Source organism: Seriola aureovittata, chromosome 23 (genome assembly GCF_021018895.1).
Source record: "Seriola aureovittata isolate HTS-2021-v1 ecotype China chromosome 23, ASM2101889v1, whole genome shotgun sequence".
In the NCBI taxonomy this organism is placed as follows: domain Eukaryota; kingdom Metazoa; phylum Chordata; class Actinopteri; order Carangiformes; family Carangidae; genus Seriola; species Seriola aureovittata.
In genome coordinates this window covers 1,134,148-1,152,741 of record NC_079386.1, presented here as the reverse complement: position 1 = coordinate 1,152,741, position 18,594 = coordinate 1,134,148, and the positions used below count along the sequence as shown (strand labels likewise).

Sequence of the window (18,594 nt, the reverse complement as noted above, 5' to 3'; positions counted from 1 at the left end):
TAATTAGGCTGTCCATAAGCAATTTGAGTATCCCCCCACCACCCACCCACTGAAATGCTTTACTACAACAAAGAGTTTACAGTGGAGGACAGATCTCAGGTATGTACAGAGAGGCCGGAGTATTACCACTCACCAGTGTCTTGCCAGTTTTCATGTGTGCTGGGTGTGGGCAGCAGGGTGGGGTGGGGGTTGGCAGCCGTCTGTGTGGGCACTTTCCCGCTGTTTTATGCAACCATACAAAAAAACAAAGGCTTTCCTGGAAACGATCATTGGCTCTCGGTGCCTCTGGGATTTTCACGCTCGGTGGCACGCACTCCCACAAAATCCCGGTCAAGCTCCTCATATCCTGTTCCACTGCATTGTAATGGTGGGCTGTGGTGATGAGTACTGACTTAGGATGAGATCACTCAGCTCCTTAAGGATGTCAGAGAGCTTGAGGTCAGGTCTTGGAGGGGGCTGAAGTTTTCTGAGTTATATCCGCCCACCTTGTAATAGCATGACTAAGGAATTGTACCTCTCTTGCTGACGACTTCCATTTGACTTAATAGCTGTCTCATAAAAGCAGGAGGAATAGAATACATTTAATTCCAACATGCATTGTAATGATTCATTCATTTATGCTCCTTCTGGCAACATGCGCAGACACGCTGGAGACACTCTCCGCCTCACTGTTTGCTTTGGATGCTCCAATCTGTCAACTTCATCCAGAAAATTTATTCATGTTTCACTACCAGTGGGTTGCTGGGTGTGTTTGTGCATGCATGCATTTCCAGGACCTTGAAGCTTGTGAGGGTCTTTGACGGGCAAACTGTACAGGCCCCTGAGACACCCCCTGCCCAGTTCAGTGGCTCACAGCAGGCCTCTTCATAAGCAGCCTGGAATCATGCTAATATGGCGGTTATAGAGCAACACCAGGCTGCTGCTGCATCATCTGTGAGTCAACAAACACCCTGAATGCCTCTTGTCAATGTGTTTGTGAGAGAGAGAGAGAGAGAGAGAGAGAGAGAGAGAGAGAGGCTGAGTGAATCAATGCTCACAGCTCTACAACAAAGCAACAGTGCAGAACATTACATTTGAGATCTTTTTTAACCATTGTATTCATTCTGTTTTGAATCTTTATAAAACATAAAAATACATGATCCAAAAAGTAAAGAAAGAAAACCATAACATGTATGACATGGGCTGCATATATACACCACTCTGCTTTACAATACTCTCCACATTCACCCATGCACTGATGGAACAGCCATCAGGGGTAATTTGGGGTTCAGGATATTGCCCAACATGTGGAAAAAAAGAAAGGCAGCAAAATATACTTATTAGATAAATACACAGAAGAAAGGGTAAACAAAAACTACTTGTTTGTACAATCAGTCCAACTTACCGACGTCACAACTTTATACTTTAAAATAAACAAAATTCCTGTATTGAAAAATCTTACGTTTTTTCAAGTCCCCAGATCTTTTCAGAGTCTTTGGATTTTCCCTTTAATGCACATGTTTATTCTTCCTGAGATTGAAGTCTAGTCTCGCTGGCTAAGAGATGGCTTTAGTGGATTTATTCCAGCACACAGAGACTGTATACTTTGATAGCATATGATTAAGAAAATTAATGAAAAAGGGAAAATTGCAATTCACACTATTATTATTTGATGCCTCCTTGTGCTTCTTTGTTCACTACAACTTTTATATGAACAACTGTCTCTTGCTGAATGGTTGTCCATGCAACCAGCTTCATGTGTATTCATCCCCTACTGTATGTCCTTATATTTCAACAAGGAGGATGTGAAATATAATTCTCCAGCTCTGTTTTTGTAATTTATGTGCCTTTACTCCAGGGCCAACACATAAATCAAATGCCCGGCTTCAGGAGTGTAAATCCAGAAAAGAAAAACAAATTATATGACTTGCCAAGGAACCACAATGAAAACAGATCAATTCTGTGGAAGACAGCCGCCATGAGGATCAGTCAGTCTCATCAGTGCAGACACATCCAGTGTGTTTGAGGAGGATGATGATCACAGGAAACAGATGATTATTGATTAGTGAAATTAGCAGGTTAGTGATCTGGTCCTGTATACGACCAGATCGTATGCCTGTTGATTGCACATGAATAATCTGAGATAATAAATGTAATATTGTAATATTGGTTTTGAAAGTTTTTTTCATTACTTACAAACGTTTTATTATTACATGTTAAAGGTCCATACAGTCTAAAGGTCTCTGTCCATGTGTTGTTTGATTATAGATCAGGTCCAGGTTCTATATTAATACTGTGAAAGTATCAAAGCCTCAGTCCACAGAGAAATGCACACAGCCTGTATTCACAAACTGAGCCTTAAAACCAGCAGTCAGGACTTCTGGAACTTTGTGATGTCACAACAAAGCAGTCTAAGCCGTGCGCCGAGCCCCGCCCACCTAGACCCACAATCGAATCTTACAGGATTTGGTTCAGAAGATAGGCTCAGAGCTTCCTCTCTTCTGATTGGCTCACTGACCTGTTGTTACTAGAGCTCCACATAGAAGCCCTATGGAGGAGATGTAAAACTAAATTGAGATGGTTTTTGCTTCTTAAAACCACAAATATATCTTCTTATGGATCAACACTTCAAATAAAACACAGGAGAAGAAGAAAATATGGAGCTTTAAAAGTTCTAATTAAGGTTTAGATGTTTTCCAGGTCCAGAAGGACCACATCATGGAGTAACACCCTTGGGAGAAAAAAATATGCCAAAATAAAACAAATGTTACATCTTATATGATTGACTTTTAATGTGAATTACATAGAAAGAAAGAAGAAGTGCTTATTAACAGCAACCAAACATTATCATTATCACACTGTAACCAGATGACAGCTGTGTGCTGCGTTTCTTCCCGGTAAATCTCCAAAAGTCTAATTTTTTACAATTGATCGTGAACGCATCGTCGATACGGTGTTAGTGTCGGGGAGCTGCAGAGGACGAACACATGGACCTGCCTCCTCAAGAGGACATCAAGTGTTCGCCGTGTTGTCCTCGGTGTCTGTGAGCTGTGAAGGGGCCGCTGTCTGACAGGATGGAGGAGCTCTTCCGTCAACACTCTGCACCAGCTGCTCCACGGTCTGTTTGGACTCTGGAAGTTCTGCGCGTCTTTTGACAACAGCCACAACCACACAGTCGGAGGAATGATAGACTGGTTGAACGCAGTGACAAACCTCCGTGTGGTTTTTAATGAACTAGTTTTGGAAACAGCAGCTGCTCGGGAGATGTGTTCGGTTTCCACGTGGATTCACCGTCGGTATTGACGCCTCTGATTTTTCTGCACAAAACCGCGAAGCTGTCAGTGGGACTGTGGTCGGAGAAAAAGACTGTGCACTGTGAGAACCCGATTTCCAAGTGTTGCTGTTCCCCCCAAACATGTGCAAAACGCTTCCGCGCGCACGCACCGTCCCGCCGACCAACACTAACCGCTGCTGTGGCTCTGAATCCGGCTGAAACATGTTTATCTTGTGGATCCCGGTGAGTTTATTCCTCAGCTTCATCGTTTCTCAGACGTGGAGCATTCAGATGTCATGGGAAAACTGGAACGCGGAGCTGCGCAACCGAGGAAATGAATTTGATAAGCCCAGCTCTCAACCGCACATCATTTTTATCCTGGTGGATGATCAAGGCTTCCGGGACGTTGGGTACCACGGCTCAGAGATCAAAACCCCGACACTGGACCGGCTGGCGGCGCAGGGAGTCAAACTGGAGAATTATTACGTGCAGCCGCTCTGCAGCCCCTCCAGGAGCCAGCTCATGACCGGCAGGTACAGTGCATTTCAGAACAGTATCTTAGAAAGAGCTCCAAGCAATCTAACAAACATCAGCTTGGACCCAGTTACCAGCTGAAAGAACACAGCTGATCATCATGATCAGGACTAATCCAACCCTTTTCTAAGAGAGGGAGAAAGAGAAGTGATACATATCGTACTCTCCCACTCCAGTCCGCTGTGAAGTGCAGTAAAGAGTAAAGTTTGTCAAGCTTATATTTTGATAAGATTTTACAACATAAGATACAAGTGAGTGTCAGGAGGATGAGGTCATCAATTTGACAAGATATAAAGGTGCATTCAATTACACACAAGGTCAGACGCATTCCCCCCTGGGTAATGGACATTATAACTAATTGGAAATCAGATATGTGATAATTAAGTAATCTCTCACCTAATGTGATCTGGGATCAGCTCCAGCCCCATAAGCAGGTTTAGATAATGAATGGATATTTTATTTTGTGTATGTTGTTTACAATGACTATGGTGAACACAATGTTCTCATAACTGTTAGAAGCAACTGCCATGACAAAGAAAATTGAACCCAGCTCTTCATTGCTCAGTATAACCGCACTCCCTCCGGAAGATGATGGATTACAGTCTGGAACAAAAAACACAGTTTTGGTCTCTATAGCTAATTTCCTCCTTCATGACAACTGTACGCAGGGTGAATTTAACACTCGTTTACATTTTATTGAGGGTTAGGGTTATAGTTCTGCATATTGAAGGCTGCTTTGAGTGACAGGTGAGTGAGCGTATGTTTGCCACAAGCTGACATGCACCTAAATCTCTGCTCGACATGCGCCCCCCCCCCCCCCTTGCCCGTTTTTGGATTAGCTGGAAGTTAAGGGCGGAGGCACGTACTGCCAAGATGGCAACGGTGGGGCAGCTCACTCTGAGCTTCAAACCCACTCTTCAGAACGTCACAGAGGCTACGTCCATCTTAATTTACAGTCTATGGTCACACCTCATTTCTAGATCACGCGACACAGCCACGGCTAACCTGTTAACCAAGATGTTTTGCAGCCATCATGTGCACACAGCACATCCAGTGTGCTCCTGGCCTCCATTGCATCATGCATAACAGCACCACCACCACAAGGTCCCATATGCACCTGAATGGTGCAGCATAGAAGGAAGAGAAACATTCCAAACAAACATCCACCAACAGCTGGAGGAAAGAGAGAGCAGCCCAGCGCTGACAAGCTGCCATTTTAGCAGTGTAAGATGTTCTAATAGACACATGGTCAGGGCACAAACGCATCTATCCACGCCCAGAGGACTGCTGATTGGCCTGTTCACCAGCAGCAGCAGAGGCATTTACACTAGTTCTGCTCAAGCACTCATAGCTCTCTCATTCTTTTAGAATCTTTCTCACTTATCCCTCTGTTGCTTGCTTAGCTTAGCAGTTAGCGATGGCTTCTCTCTCTCCTTCGTCCTCAGTGTGTCTTGGATGAACTTGTTCATAAGATTGTGGTGTTTTTGCATCTTCAGTGATGTCTGCTGTCTTACCTTCGACACTCCAGTCTGTGCCACCAGGATGCCAGATGTAAAAATGGTGCCTGTTCAATCTTATGAGAATAGCTCGCCTGGCGCATACGCCAAAAAGTTTTTGGCTTCCTGGTTACTTCCAACTTTATGCAGCCTACTGAATATGCACAGTAGTGTTACTCCCATCATACCTCTGGGCTATGAAAACAAGCAAACTGCATTTTGGATCTGGCGCTGCGTGTTCATTCATCATCATGCAGCGCCAGATCTGTGCTAGAGGACTTCATGGATGTATGATAAGACTTGTACGGGACTTGTTCCGGGCTTGAAACCATAGATTTATACAAATGGCTTATAGGTTATAGGGAAAAGGATTCAGTTGGAAGCTTTAGAGCCTAAAATCACACTGGATTCTTCACAATAAATCATAACTGGGCAGGAATATTTCATTTGTCTTTTGGGATTTTTAAAAAAATGAGAAATGATGCTGTACGTAACACATTTTTACAATATTTCCACCAAACTGCAGAATTTCATAGTCCATAAATGTAGCTGTCACAGGTATTTTTATGAAATTTATTTTAATGTAATTTATGTCAATGTCCTAGATGTTTGATTTGAAAAATGAAAAAAAAATTCTAAGTAACTCTAGAAAGATTTCATTTAAATGCTAATGAAAGCCACTGAACATTTAGCATACTGTGTATTGTACACACAATTGCTGTTAGGGGACAATAATGACGGAAATGTGGGGAAATAAGAGAGATGATGATTAGGACGTCCCCGTCAGGGACTGGTGGGAGAAGGGGTGCAGCGCCCCCCCCCCCCCCCCCCCTCCCCCCAGCTGAACCAGTCGACACTGGCATCCAGGCCGAAGTCAGAGTTATAATTTTGTCACATTAAGGCAGTTTATGCCATAAAATAACTTAGTGTGGTTGTTGGGCCGCATCTAACTAACTGGCTCCAAAATGAAGGGAAGTGTAGTTCCAAAACCTAGAGCATGATTATGGAAGGATTCTGTGAGAACGGGGGGCCACAGTGTCGCTCCAGAAAAAGCTTGTAAGTGAGGCTTCAGTTAAGATTTGTGTCAAACTAATTTTTAAGTTTTTCCAATTTGGGGAGCAGCAGTGTTACCCTAGCAACCACTTAGTATGTTAGAGGGCAGAAGGAAGCTGTAAAGAGATATTAGTGGGCGAGGCTGGTTAATGTGTACTGTATCATGGGGGGGTCAGTTGCGGTCTGGCTTTGTAGTTTGCTTATAGAATGTTTCACATCAGCAGTTTCCTTCTTTGTACATGCAGCTCTGCAGGGCTTCTCCTCCTCTGGCTCCACCATCTGTTCTGCTCCTTAGCTAAAAGGAGGAGGCTTGCTGGGCACCAATGTTTTCTGGCAAGGATCTGAGAAAATAATGAGAAAAGTGCAACAAAAACTCAGCTAACATCCACGTGGAAATGTAGGTGTAGATTCAATTATGTTTCCAGGCTTGTATTCCTGAGTGGAAGGTTGCAGAAGAGTGGGTATGTGGTTGAATTTGAGTGAAAGAACACCATCCATCCATGTATACATTCAAACATCAGCAGCCTGTGTCAGCTGGAGACCTGTCATGTCAAATATCAGACTCAGTAAAGGATTGAGCCCAAAACAACAGTGCTTCATAGAGCCCAATTAAATTTACAAAAGCTGTTTAGACTGGTTACCATGGCAACCACACGCAATCAGATTTTTTTGTGGCATTCTTTTTTTTTATGCTGATGGTCCACTCAGTCTGTGTTTTTCTCAGCTGTCACCCAGATGGACAGGTTGTCCTGCCTCATAAATGACTAAATATACCCAAAGGACTGCAGGGTCAACATAAACATCCTGAGACCAACGATATGACCCTCACATGACCAGTCCACTCACCCATTGTGAATTATGCCATCACTATTTTTAACAGGAATACTTTTAGGGACCAGTGGGGTTTTGAAGAAAACCTGGATGAGTGTTTTGGACGGGTTGTCTGACCGTTACATCCTGTTTGACACAGTCCTGGTTTGACAGAGTGAACGCAGCGGAAAACGCAGAGGTAGATATCGCAGTCTTCTGAATCTTTTCTACGAGGAGACCAAATAAAAGAAACAAAAAGCATTAGGGCCCATATTCACAAAGCATCTTAAGGCTAAAAGTAGCTCTGAACTTGCGGATTTAGGAGAAAACCACAAATAATGGGCGTGTCAGTCCTAACTTTAGGACTACTAACTTTTCTAACAGAGTAATTCACAAAGCCACTTAGTGCTAAAAGTTGCACCTAAGTCTGGGAGAAGTTAGAAGTAGTGGAGAGAGCTCCTAACTCACTTAGACCAAATCACAAAGAATCATAAAGGGCTGCTGTCATTCTACGCTGCAGTGTTTTTGAAACCTTGCGCAATGCTGAATTACTTAAAAGATACGACTCAATCACGAGGGAATGATCATCGTTGTGGAGTTTGTGAAAGAGATCTCCCAGTCGCCTGTAGGCCGATCTATTCACCAAACAATAAATGTCTCTGTTCACACCATTTCCTTTAGATGTTCAACAGCTACAGAGAAATAAAGCAGCTTCATGGTCGGTCTGCCCGGTGTGATCGGAGCCTTAGATGGAACACATGTAAAAATGATTGCACCACCAGACGACGAAAAAAAGAAAATCACCCCATCCCCACACAGGTTGTATTGATACTGCCTGTACAGTTCTACGCAATGTTACACAGTGTTCAGGAGCTACACACAATTCATGGATCTGAATGGAGAGTGACCTGAGGCAGCTGTTTTAAAGGATCATATTCCAGCTGGATGTCACCTGGAGGGGGACACAAGCTTTTCATCAGTAGGACATATTGTTACAGAATGTCGTCTTCAGTGTGTTGACAAGATTTTGGTCAGAAGTGAAGCATATGAAGGCTCCATGTTAAAACAGAGAAGATAAAAAAGGAGCTGGCAGTAGTTGTGTACAGCTGCTGTTGGAACCGTAACAAAGTTCTCTAACCTTCCAGCAACAGGAGCTAGAGAAAAGATTTCCACACTGTTCCCCCCCTGGGAAACTCATGGCATCAGAAAAATTTCAACCTGTCTGGTTTTCTTTAAGCTGCGCTGATGAGATTAGAAGCTTAAAGTCAGAGCTTTCCTTCAAGTTTCTAGCTGTTCACCACAACCAACTTCAACCACACAACCCTCCCACTGATCTGTCCTCATCAACAGAGCTGGATCGCCAAAGGTGGGGGTAGAGATTGTTCCTCTGGCAGCCCCCTAACAGAGAAATATGTTCGTCTTGTTTGAGGAATGCGCACATGACATTGCAGATAAATGTTTCTGAAAGCCTTTCACCTGTTTTGGATCTTTGTAATTAAGTAAATATGCTTCTGGAGTCCAAAGTCCTGTCAGCTTACCTGTCCAGACTGGAAAGTTCAGTGTGTTATAAGCAATGCCTCTCAGCTCTAGTAACAGCAGCTGACTCTCTAACCCTTTGTGCATCTTTCCTTGACTCTTGGTCAGCTTCACACCTGCGATCAATACCAGCAAATTCCAGCTGTTTTCTTGTCTGCATTTCCATCTCAGACAAGGATAATGTAAAGAAGTCCTCCCCCACTCACCTTTTCCACAGGTGTTTAACCACAGTCGCTCTTGTCCAGCAACGAAAATCCCAATAAAATAAAATTTCATTATCAGTCTCTTACAGCACTGAATGGGCCACCATCCTAGAACAAACAGGAGATGATGAATGCGCTCTGGGTTCTCAGGGCAATGAGGAGCAGATCTGTAGCATCTGTGGCTGGGCTCCAAAAAGCTCCTCTGTCATCCCTGAACAATGCGCTTTTATATTATAGACCTCTGGATGTGAATCGGGTCTGAACCACAAGGAGAGTTGGGCTGTTTGTTTGCTTAAAGCAGCTCTTTTTCACTCTGCTCCTCACGCGCTACAACTCCGTCTCCTAATTGTTCTCACACTTCCCATCTGTCCACACTTATCTCAGACCCGTCTTAGCCTCTCACTCACCCTTTTCTTGTTGTTTCAGTGATCTGTCACTCTTTCACTTCCACACCAGTTTGTCCTAGGACCCTGGATCCACCTGACTGAGAGGATATTAGAGTTGACAAATAAGCAAAGTTTGTGGAGAAGTTGGAGTTTGAATTTGAGGAAAAGAAAGTCTTGACAGGAGACGATTTGTAAATCACCTGTAAGAGTCTAGAAGAGAAGACATGAGATCACAAAGGCCAAGGAAGGGGTACAAGTGAAGGGAAATATTCAAAGATAGCAAGGACAGTAATTGAAGAGCTTGCAGAAAGGAAGAGCTAAGTAAGACGAACTACTCGTGGGCTGACTTTGATTAAATGCAGAGTTCTGGTTTGAGGCTGCTTATTTGAACCATGTGTGAGGAAGATATGGAGCAGGAATATAAGAGAGGGCCCCGGCTTGGACAGAAGGTCTACTCAGGAACCCTCCACCACCTCAGTGGCTGGAGCAGTGGCCAATGCACTTGTCTTCTGGGACTTGAATGATTGCCGGCGCTCTGTGATTGGAATTTAATGGCGTGTGTGATTTGTTGGCCTTGTGGCTCAGCGGTTGTGAAAATAAACCAGGGAGATAGCGTGATTACAGCAGAGTTTAAGACCATAACTCTGCTTTTCACTCAAGGAATGCAACAGCGCCCTTTTGGAGTGATAAGGCATGGGACTATTTTCCTGCCCGAGTGGCTTGAATCCATGTTGGATAAAGGATGCAGAGCAGCTTGACCCCAGATCTTTGGCCCCTGTACTGTGGCTACCCATTCATGCCTCGCTTGGTTTTAAAAGAAGCTATAAATCCGTCACATTGGACATGACATGTGGAGAGACTGCAGGGAAGGAAGGAAGGTCTCTGGAGGGCAGCAGTTATTGCAGTCATTATTTTCAGACCTAGAACTGTCCTTCACATGCCCCAAGACCTGCAAAGTCAAGACCAAGTTTCACTGTGAATCCCATTGAATGTCAAAGAGAAACAACACAGGGATACTTTGAAAGTCTTTGCATTCCACCTCGTACCGTTCTCCGTCAAGACCTCAGGCTGGCTTGATTGATCTGTGGAGGGATCACAGGCTGCACTTAGCATGACATTCTCATTACACGGCTGTAACCTTTTGGTATGTGAACACCACCAAACCTGCAGGAGCTGTGAGAGTAGGTCTCGAATCTGAAACACACACATGCATGTCTTGATAAATCTGCACATGTATCTGGTCTTCAGTTTTGTTCTTTCTTTTCACTTACAAGGTCTTTTTTTTTTTTACAAGGTCCTGGAACTGATGCAGAAGTTCATCAAATGAAGGGCAGAAGTAGAAAAATGATCCTCATAAACTGAATTAATGCAGAAGAAGATTGTAGGTAATGGAGTGTAATACATCCAAGAGGCATTTAGCAGACATTTATGGGCAAATAACAAGTCTAAATTCAGAAAGAACACTCTTTTACGAGTACTCACTCTTCTCTGAGTTAATCATGTATTATGTGGATTTTTTTCAGTAAAATAGTGGAATAAACAAGCTTGTTTATTTCTGAAGAATCACATACCCATATCAGGCTTGGTTTGACTTGTTGATGTTGTAGTCTTACCTACAAACACATGTTGGCTTTACGTCTTCCCTTCATTCCCATCCCTGTCTTAGCTCATTGAATTTGAATCTCATCCTCTAATGACAGACCAACAAAACCTCCTCTGTCTCCCAGAGTGTGTGTTTATAGTTGGGTTTCAGACTTCTCCTGCCTAGACCACCAAGTGACAAGAAACTCTTCTCATTGCTATATGAAACCAAGACTCTCTTTTGGCTCCCACCGGGGGCCAATGTGGTCTCATTCTGTATTCACTGAGCTGCACTCAGACAACAGATAGAGGTATCAAATTCAGAACCGTGCTCTATTATTTTCCTGGGGAGGTAAAAATTTTGAAGGTCCTGGGAACCGGATTTGAATCCCTGGGAATCCGTTTTCCAAGTTGTAAATATTACAATTTCCTAACTTGATTTCCAGAAGTATTGGAGGCATCAAACCTAGATGGCATTTTGTTTTAGCAGATCACAGAGCAGCACAGTGCCCCCAGGTTTGCCTCGCATGTCTCCACTTACTGCAGCTGGCATTAAAACACATTGTGATGAGGTGGGTCAATGGTCAGGGTTTCCCCGAGGAAACCGGCCAGTGGAGGCTACAGCTTACATCTGTAGAGTCTGTGCAATGTTTTTTTAATAACTCACTGTGCCAGATGACCTGCATCACATGCTTGTCCCAATTCATAACCTGTAATTTCATAACGCATTTAGGGAGCGATAGCTTAACCCCCATTATGTTATTATGCTTTTTTCTACACGGATATACACTCACACACACACACACACACACATGATCAACCCACTTTATCCCACAACTCAATGCCTGATCCCCTGTTCCCCTGTGTGTGGTGACAGTTCTGAGCTGGAGACATGGTTTTCAGGTTATCTGTCCGTCCCATTCTCTTAGACACAATATCTCAGTAATGCCATGAAGGAACTTTTTCAAATTTGGCACAAACATTCACTTGGACTCAAGGATGAACTGATGGTTAAAGGTCAAAGGTAAAGGTCAGTGTGACTGCACAAAACTCTTTTTAGCCATCACTCAGAACTAGTCTGAGTGGAGGAGGAAGAGAACCACAAGGAGGTGATTTTAGTTGGTCTGTTGTCTCTTGCGGACCACAGACCCACCAGTTTGAATTCATATTGTATTGCTCAGTATCTTCTGTCTCCTTTGTCTTTGTCGTTAGTCTTTGTCTCACTGCATATTTTGTTGTGGCTGTTTTTGTGTCCCTGTACTTGTCTACACTTGTTTTGTTGCGCTGTATTGCATAGATAGAATTAAAAAAAGAAACATAGCAGAAAAAAAAATTACAATGTAGACATGACTGATTTCCTGACTCCAGTCCAGTGAACTGTCCCATTTGGTCATCAAAAAACTAAATGCAGTTCAGTCTGTGATTTTATGGGGACATGTCCTGAGTGTGTTGTGTTTGAGTTCTAAATCAGAGTTCATTGCATACGCCACATGGTGGTGTAAACCTTGAGGGACTTTTGCATTCTCCATGTGGAGAAGAGGCTCATGAGGCCTGACCAACCTTCTGGTTCTCCACCAACTCAATCCTTCTCCGTGGAAACCTAAACCAGACACTTATTTTCACTCCCTCTCCCTGGTGACAGCCTGACTGCACACCGCTAACCTCTGGAGAGAGCTAGGGAGCGCTAAGAGAGGGGAGAAGGTGAAGAGGCATCTGGTTGCATCAGTCGTCTCCTGGGTGTCTTTCTTTCACTCAAAGCAGACGAGGGGAGTCAGACAGAAATGAAGTCAGAGCCCCTTGTGTTCGTCCTCGGAGAGTTGCTTCCCAGCTGTGGGACAAAAACACAGTCACAGTCTCAGTAATGATAAAGTTGACTTGGCCGCTATAAAGTCACACCAGTAATCCCACAGTTCATAGTTGTGATTGCGGGACCCAGAGCTGATCCAAACAGAGTGTAATTAGACATGATCCAAATAGAAGGAGAACACTGCCTCTGGCAGCAGTGTGATGGACCACCAATTACACAGCATCCGCCTCAAAAGGAGTAGCAAACATATTTTTTCCGAGCATTTCACAGCTCACACTCTCACTCTGATTCAGATCTACCACATGGTCAGAGCTGAGGAAGCTTGAATCAATTTGGGATTCAATTTACAGACTGGGACCCGTAGCAATAAAACAGAATCAAGCTGAAAGTTAGACTGAAAGAAATATTTCAACCTCTTGAAAAATTCACTCATTTTCTTTCTTTCTGGGCTAGCTTAGCTTTGCCTGGAGACCTGAAGCAGGGGAGACAGCTGGCCTGGCTCTGTCCAAGGTTACAAAATTTCCCTAACACCTTTAAAGATCTGTCACAGCAGAACTCTTCAGGCAGGCCAGTGGCTCTTCAGGTCTTCTATTACACAACTTTATGACGATATTATTTCAACCAAGGAATTAAAGAAACACCTTAAGAATAAAGAAACGCACACAGAGGCAATGAAGAGTGGAGTATAATTCTTGGATTTACTGTACTTCGAACTAAATACAGCAAACTGAGGCTGATTCATGAACACAGACACTAAAACAGAATCCGACAAGCATCCTCTTATGTTTCCTGGGGGGTCTCCACCTATTGTGGAGTATATGATCCAAGGTACCTCCGTGTTTTACACTCTTTTGGAAATGTTCTACCATTATTTCCAGGTTTTATTATCATGTTCCAGTTGTTTTTTTATGTTCTGGCTATAAATTCAAAAAGACCTATACTTTTGCCCAGATCCAATTGCCCCACCCTAATTTTTGTACATGTGATGATGTCAGCCCATGTTTCTTTTTTTTTTGGGGCCTTATCTCCCACCAGTCACGAGTCTTCTTCCAGTCTGTGCATGTTCTTTCTGTTTAGTGCACACATCTTAGACATTAGATACACATCTTTTATTGATTAATAAAAGTATACCACAGCTCACTAATTAACATGTTATGTGAGTGGTATTTATCTTTTCCTTGGATATAATTTAGGCCCAGCCCAGCTTGGGTTCCTGGTCGGGGTCTCAGTTACAAGGAACCAAATGGATGTGTGAAGTGCCTGAATTTGTAGTTACCTAGACAATGCTGTCGTTAAAGCCTGGCCAAGACTAAATTCTTCAGGCTGATGATGATATGAGGATATGTGAGCTCATATCATTTTACTTAAACAAACATGTTTTAAACGATTCTCTCTGATGGACGAACTATGTAACTCTTTTGAATTTCTGTTTCGTTTTCCTGCTACTTATCGGCCGATGTTATATGCTGATATCAGCTGATGTGTATACTGATATCAGCAATTAATATGTTGGTCTTAACTTCTTTTAATGCCTCATTCTGTGGAATTTAAACACGTTTTTAATCATTTTTTCATCTAACAAAAGCATTCAGTGGTAATTTTTGATACTTTGAATTACATTTCTGTGAGTGCGCTACAACTGTTGAGGTTCATTGAGGCACTGTAATGAGGGACAGATGTAACCCGCCTTCATGTGAGTAGAAATCTAGCAGACAAATCTACTTAAGAGGTCACATTTTACAATATATAGCACTCAGTGATGTTACTAATTTGCTTCTATCAGGCTTATCAAGGAAGCAAAATGACATCACTTTGGAAATGTCTCTCAAAGCTTGTCATTGGTGAATTTCTCAGTGGTTGAGTAATTGATGATGTGGTCGTGTGGAATGGGAAAGTGTTCAAAATCCAATGGGTGGGGGGTGTTTGTGTTTAGTTCTATGAAATGCCTGCAGATATACTGTCATATGATCATTCTGTGCTAAATGACAATAAAAGTCAAATAAAGTACAGCAGACAACGGCTGACTCCATCCTTCCTGCTCTCCCAAAAGCACTTCAATCTTTTCATTTGCATTTTATATCAAAGTCTCTTGATACAAACTGTAGTGTATGTCCTTCACTTAGTTCAATAGTCAGCTAGCTGCCAAGATGGCTGTCACAGCATCATTAGCTACAGGTCACAGCTCTGCTTCCTGTCTGGCTTTGAGTGACAAGTCTTCTGTTTTTGCTCTGGGCCTCCCGCCTCCACCCACCATTAGCCATCCGACTCCTTTCACTGCACTGTTACATGTCAGCTGAACATTACTCTGCCAGCCTATAAGCGTCTGTCAGCTCAAATGTGTTTGCTTTGGACGGGGTCCATTGTAATTACAGTTGGATTGAATGTATCAGTGTTTAATTTCCAATACAAAGATTCAGTATTCAGGTAGTAAACTCATGCAGCAGGTCCTGTTATCATGTCTCGACCAGTTTGTGAGTTGGTTGTTGACAGTGTGAGTAAATAATACAGAGGCAGGTTTTTCAGCATTTTTGGAAATATAGCCAGGTTGTCACTTACAGGAAGAAAGTAGGGTTGGGCAACATGTTTACAATTCCAGCTGGCCACTGTCAGCCCAACATTCGGCAATTGCTGAAATTGAAACTTTACTGAAACATTACAGCCTATAGGCTACTTTTCTTCAATTAAATAAATCACAGTGAGATCTTTGATAAGCAATAAGTTGCCGTCATATGTACGTTTCCACTTGCAGTTTCTGAGTGAACAGAGGTGGCAATGACGTGCTATTAGATAATTAGGGTGGTTTAGTTCCAAAATATGATTTATGTGTTGACCTTTCTTTTCAGCTGATCAGTTGATCAGACAGCACCTATTACAGACGCCTCATTTTGTCACTGCCCTGTTTTGTGAAAGATGGAAATCAGTTCAACCAGAATGTGCATAATATGGCTCAACTCCAACTGCCAGTTCCTATTAGCACACACTTTGAATTGTCCTTTACAGGTTCATTACTTATTGAAATGAATTCTTAAGGAAGCAGACCATTGAATATGCAAAATAAGAATGGCCCATAAAATGGCCCAAAAAGACCAATCGGTGATGGATTCAACGATCATTGATAGCTGATATATTTGCCACGTATATATACCAATCACCCAACCCCAGAGGAAGCAAAGACATAATTGCGTGTAATTTCATGGCCGCCTGAATCATCATGGATCGTGCTTGTCACAGTAATTAACTCACTTCTTACAGTATTAGCTATAGACCTTTTTAGTTTTGAGTAACATGGACTGTATGTTTCAAGGGGAAAATGTCCCTGCAGTAATCACACTTTCTTCAGGTATTTTCTACAAAGATGCAGATCTCTGTAAAAATTTGTCATGTCTCTGATGGGGTGGTATCTGTTTTTATTTTGTAGGTATCAGATCCACACAGGCCTTCAGCACTCCATCATCCGAGCTACCCAGCCCAACTGCCTACCCCTGGAAAATGTCACCCTGCCCCAGAAGCTCAAGCAAGCAGGATACTCCACCCACATGGTGGGCAAGTGGCACCTGGGCTTCTACAAGCGTGGTTGTCTGCCCACCCAGCGTGGCTTTGACACTTTCTTTGGCTCTCTGCTAGGAAGCGGGGACTACTACAGTCACTATAAATGTGAAGGACCCGGTATGTGTGGTTATGATCTATATGAAGGGGAGGAGGCAGCTTGGGAACAGGACCGCGGCTTGTACTCCACTTTGATGTTTACTAGAAAGGCAGTCAACATCTTAGCAAATCACAACCCTCACAGACCTTTGTTTCTCTACTTAGCCTATCAGGCAGTTCATTCCCCGCTGCAGGTTCCTGCCCGCTACCTCGAGCGCTACAAGGGCATTCCAAACTTGCATAGACGTAAATATGCTGCCATGGTGTCCTGCCTGGACGAAGCCATCCACAACCTCACGATAGCGCTAAAACGCTACGGTTATTATGACAACACAGTTATAGTGTACTCCTCTGATAATGGGGGCCAGCCGTTAGCTGGTGGAAGCAACTGGCCCCTTAGAGGGAGTAAGGCCACCTATTGGGAGGGAGGCATCAGGGCAGTGGGCTTCGTTCACAGTCCCTTGTTGGTGAACAAAGGGACAAAATGTCGATCTTTGGTACACATCACTGACTGGTTCCCCACACTGGTGACACTGGGTGAAGGGACTTTAGACGAAGATCTAAATCTGGATGGGTACGATGTCTGGGAGGCTATCAGTGAAGGCCGTCCGTCACCTCGACAGGACATTCTTCATAACATTGACCCAATCTACATCAAAGCCAAGAATGGTTCATGGAAGGCCGGGTATGGTTTATGGAACACAGCCATCCAGGCTGCACTCCGGGTGGGCCACTGGAAGCTCCTGACAGGTGTTCCTGGCTACAGCGACTGGGTGCCCCCACAGACCTTCTCCAACCAGCGGCTAACCAATCGCTGGCATAATGAGCGCATCCGTTGGGACCGGGGCAAATCCATCTGGCTTTTCAACATCACAGCCGACCCTTATGAGAGAGTGGACTTGTCTCAGCGCTACCCACACATAGTGAAGAAGATGCTAATGCGGCTGGCGCAGTACAACAAGACTGCAGTGCCGGTACGCTACCCGTCCAAAGACATGCGTTCTAACCCTCAGTACAACGGGGGCGTGTGGGGACCCTGGTACAAAGATGAGCGGGAGATGCAAGAGGAGGATGAGAGATACAATAATTTGTTTAATAACCATCTTGGAAAAAGAAGGTGGAAAAAGAAATCAAAGAACAGAAAGCTGAAAAGGAAGGTAGAATAGTTTACCCCATTTGTGAAAGACTTCAGTTGCCTTTTCTCAGGGATTGACACTTCCTGCTTCAGGATCGTCCTCTTCAGACTCTCTGACTCCAGTTAGTTTTAGTTTGACTCCAGTTTATACTTTATGAAAAACACAAATGGACCTTTTGAAATGCCTCCAGCGAATAAGGAAGAGATCCATTCGCTGAAACACTACTGTTTTGCCTGGACACAGTAAAGACCTTCTGTTGACATTAGGGGCATTTATAGAATGTTTATTTTTCTAGATTGTGTTGCATGCTTGAACTGTTGTCACCTTTGGATTGTTCTGTAGATTCATGTTTCACATAGAGTAGCAAATCATTTTTCATAGACAGTTACCATAAATTTTGGTGACAGAGAATTAATGTAAGACATAGTTACGTTATGTTGTTGATTGCATCGATGCAGTTGTCGTGGTAACAGTTTCGATTTATGTGATGTGTGAGTTTTTGTACGTTGGTTTGATAAGCACAGTCTGTCTGAACTAAAGAATGATAGATTTTCTTCCCTCTTTTAGATGATGTCTGGTCTGGCACCAGGCCAACCTGAATGTAAGACAAACTAACAAAATAAAAGCTCCAATTAACAAAATAAAAGCCCAAGAAACAAAAATCTTTGTCTCCTGCAATCTGTCAAGCTCTGTCTGGTTGGAATTTTACTACAGCCAGATTTCCTTTATTCTGATGATAGTAAGTACCCATATTACTGGAAAAGTTTGAACATCTCTCAGTTGTAGAGGCTGAGCTGTAGCCACTAAGTACATGTATTCATGGAAAATACAATGAAGTGGGATCTGACTGGTGATAAAGACCTAATTGCTTTTCTTGTAGTCCTAAAAAAATACCGGCCTCATCAGTCATGGTCCTGAACAAGAGATATGAAACAAGAGTGAACAGAATGTATAATCTTTAAAACTTTATTTTTCATGTGTCTGTTGCTTGGCATCCATGTAAACACTCTCCAAACTCACTGACTCGAACTGTTCTCGAGTTTTGCTAGTGGATCATTTGTTGAACTTTACAGGCCAATTAGCTGTTTTAATGACACTAAATGACTTCTAAATGTACTCCAAACTATAAGATTTATAGATGCTCAAAATGGAAC

The 18,594-nt window shown here is 43.1% G+C and overlaps 1 protein-coding gene across 1 annotated transcript; it reads left to right on the top strand.

Annotated features, from left to right (window-relative positions):
• The first annotated feature begins 2,488 nt into the window (after positions 1-2,488).
• arsj (arylsulfatase family, member J) lies at positions 2,489-18,096 on the top strand. Its single transcript, XM_056368333.1, has 2 exons — positions 2,489-3,786; positions 16,078-18,096. Exons 1-2 carry the CDS (start codon positions 3,476-3,478, stop codon positions 17,468-17,470), a joined length of 1,704 nt encoding a protein of 567 aa, XP_056224308.1. The 5' UTR covers positions 2,489-3,475; the 3' UTR covers positions 17,471-18,096.
• The last annotated feature ends 498 nt before the right edge of the window (positions 18,097-18,594 follow it).

What these genes read in the sequence shown, in the direction of transcription:
- arsj (XM_056368333.1), top strand. Translation starts at nt 3,476, where the DNA reads ATGTTTATCTTGTGGATCCCGGTGAGTTTATTCCTCAGCTTCATCGTT. An exon ending in AGCCAGCTCATGACCGGCAG is followed by an intron (nt 3,787 to 16,077) that starts GTACAGTGCATT and finishes TTTATTTTGTAG; the next exon opens with GTATCAGATCCACACAGGCC.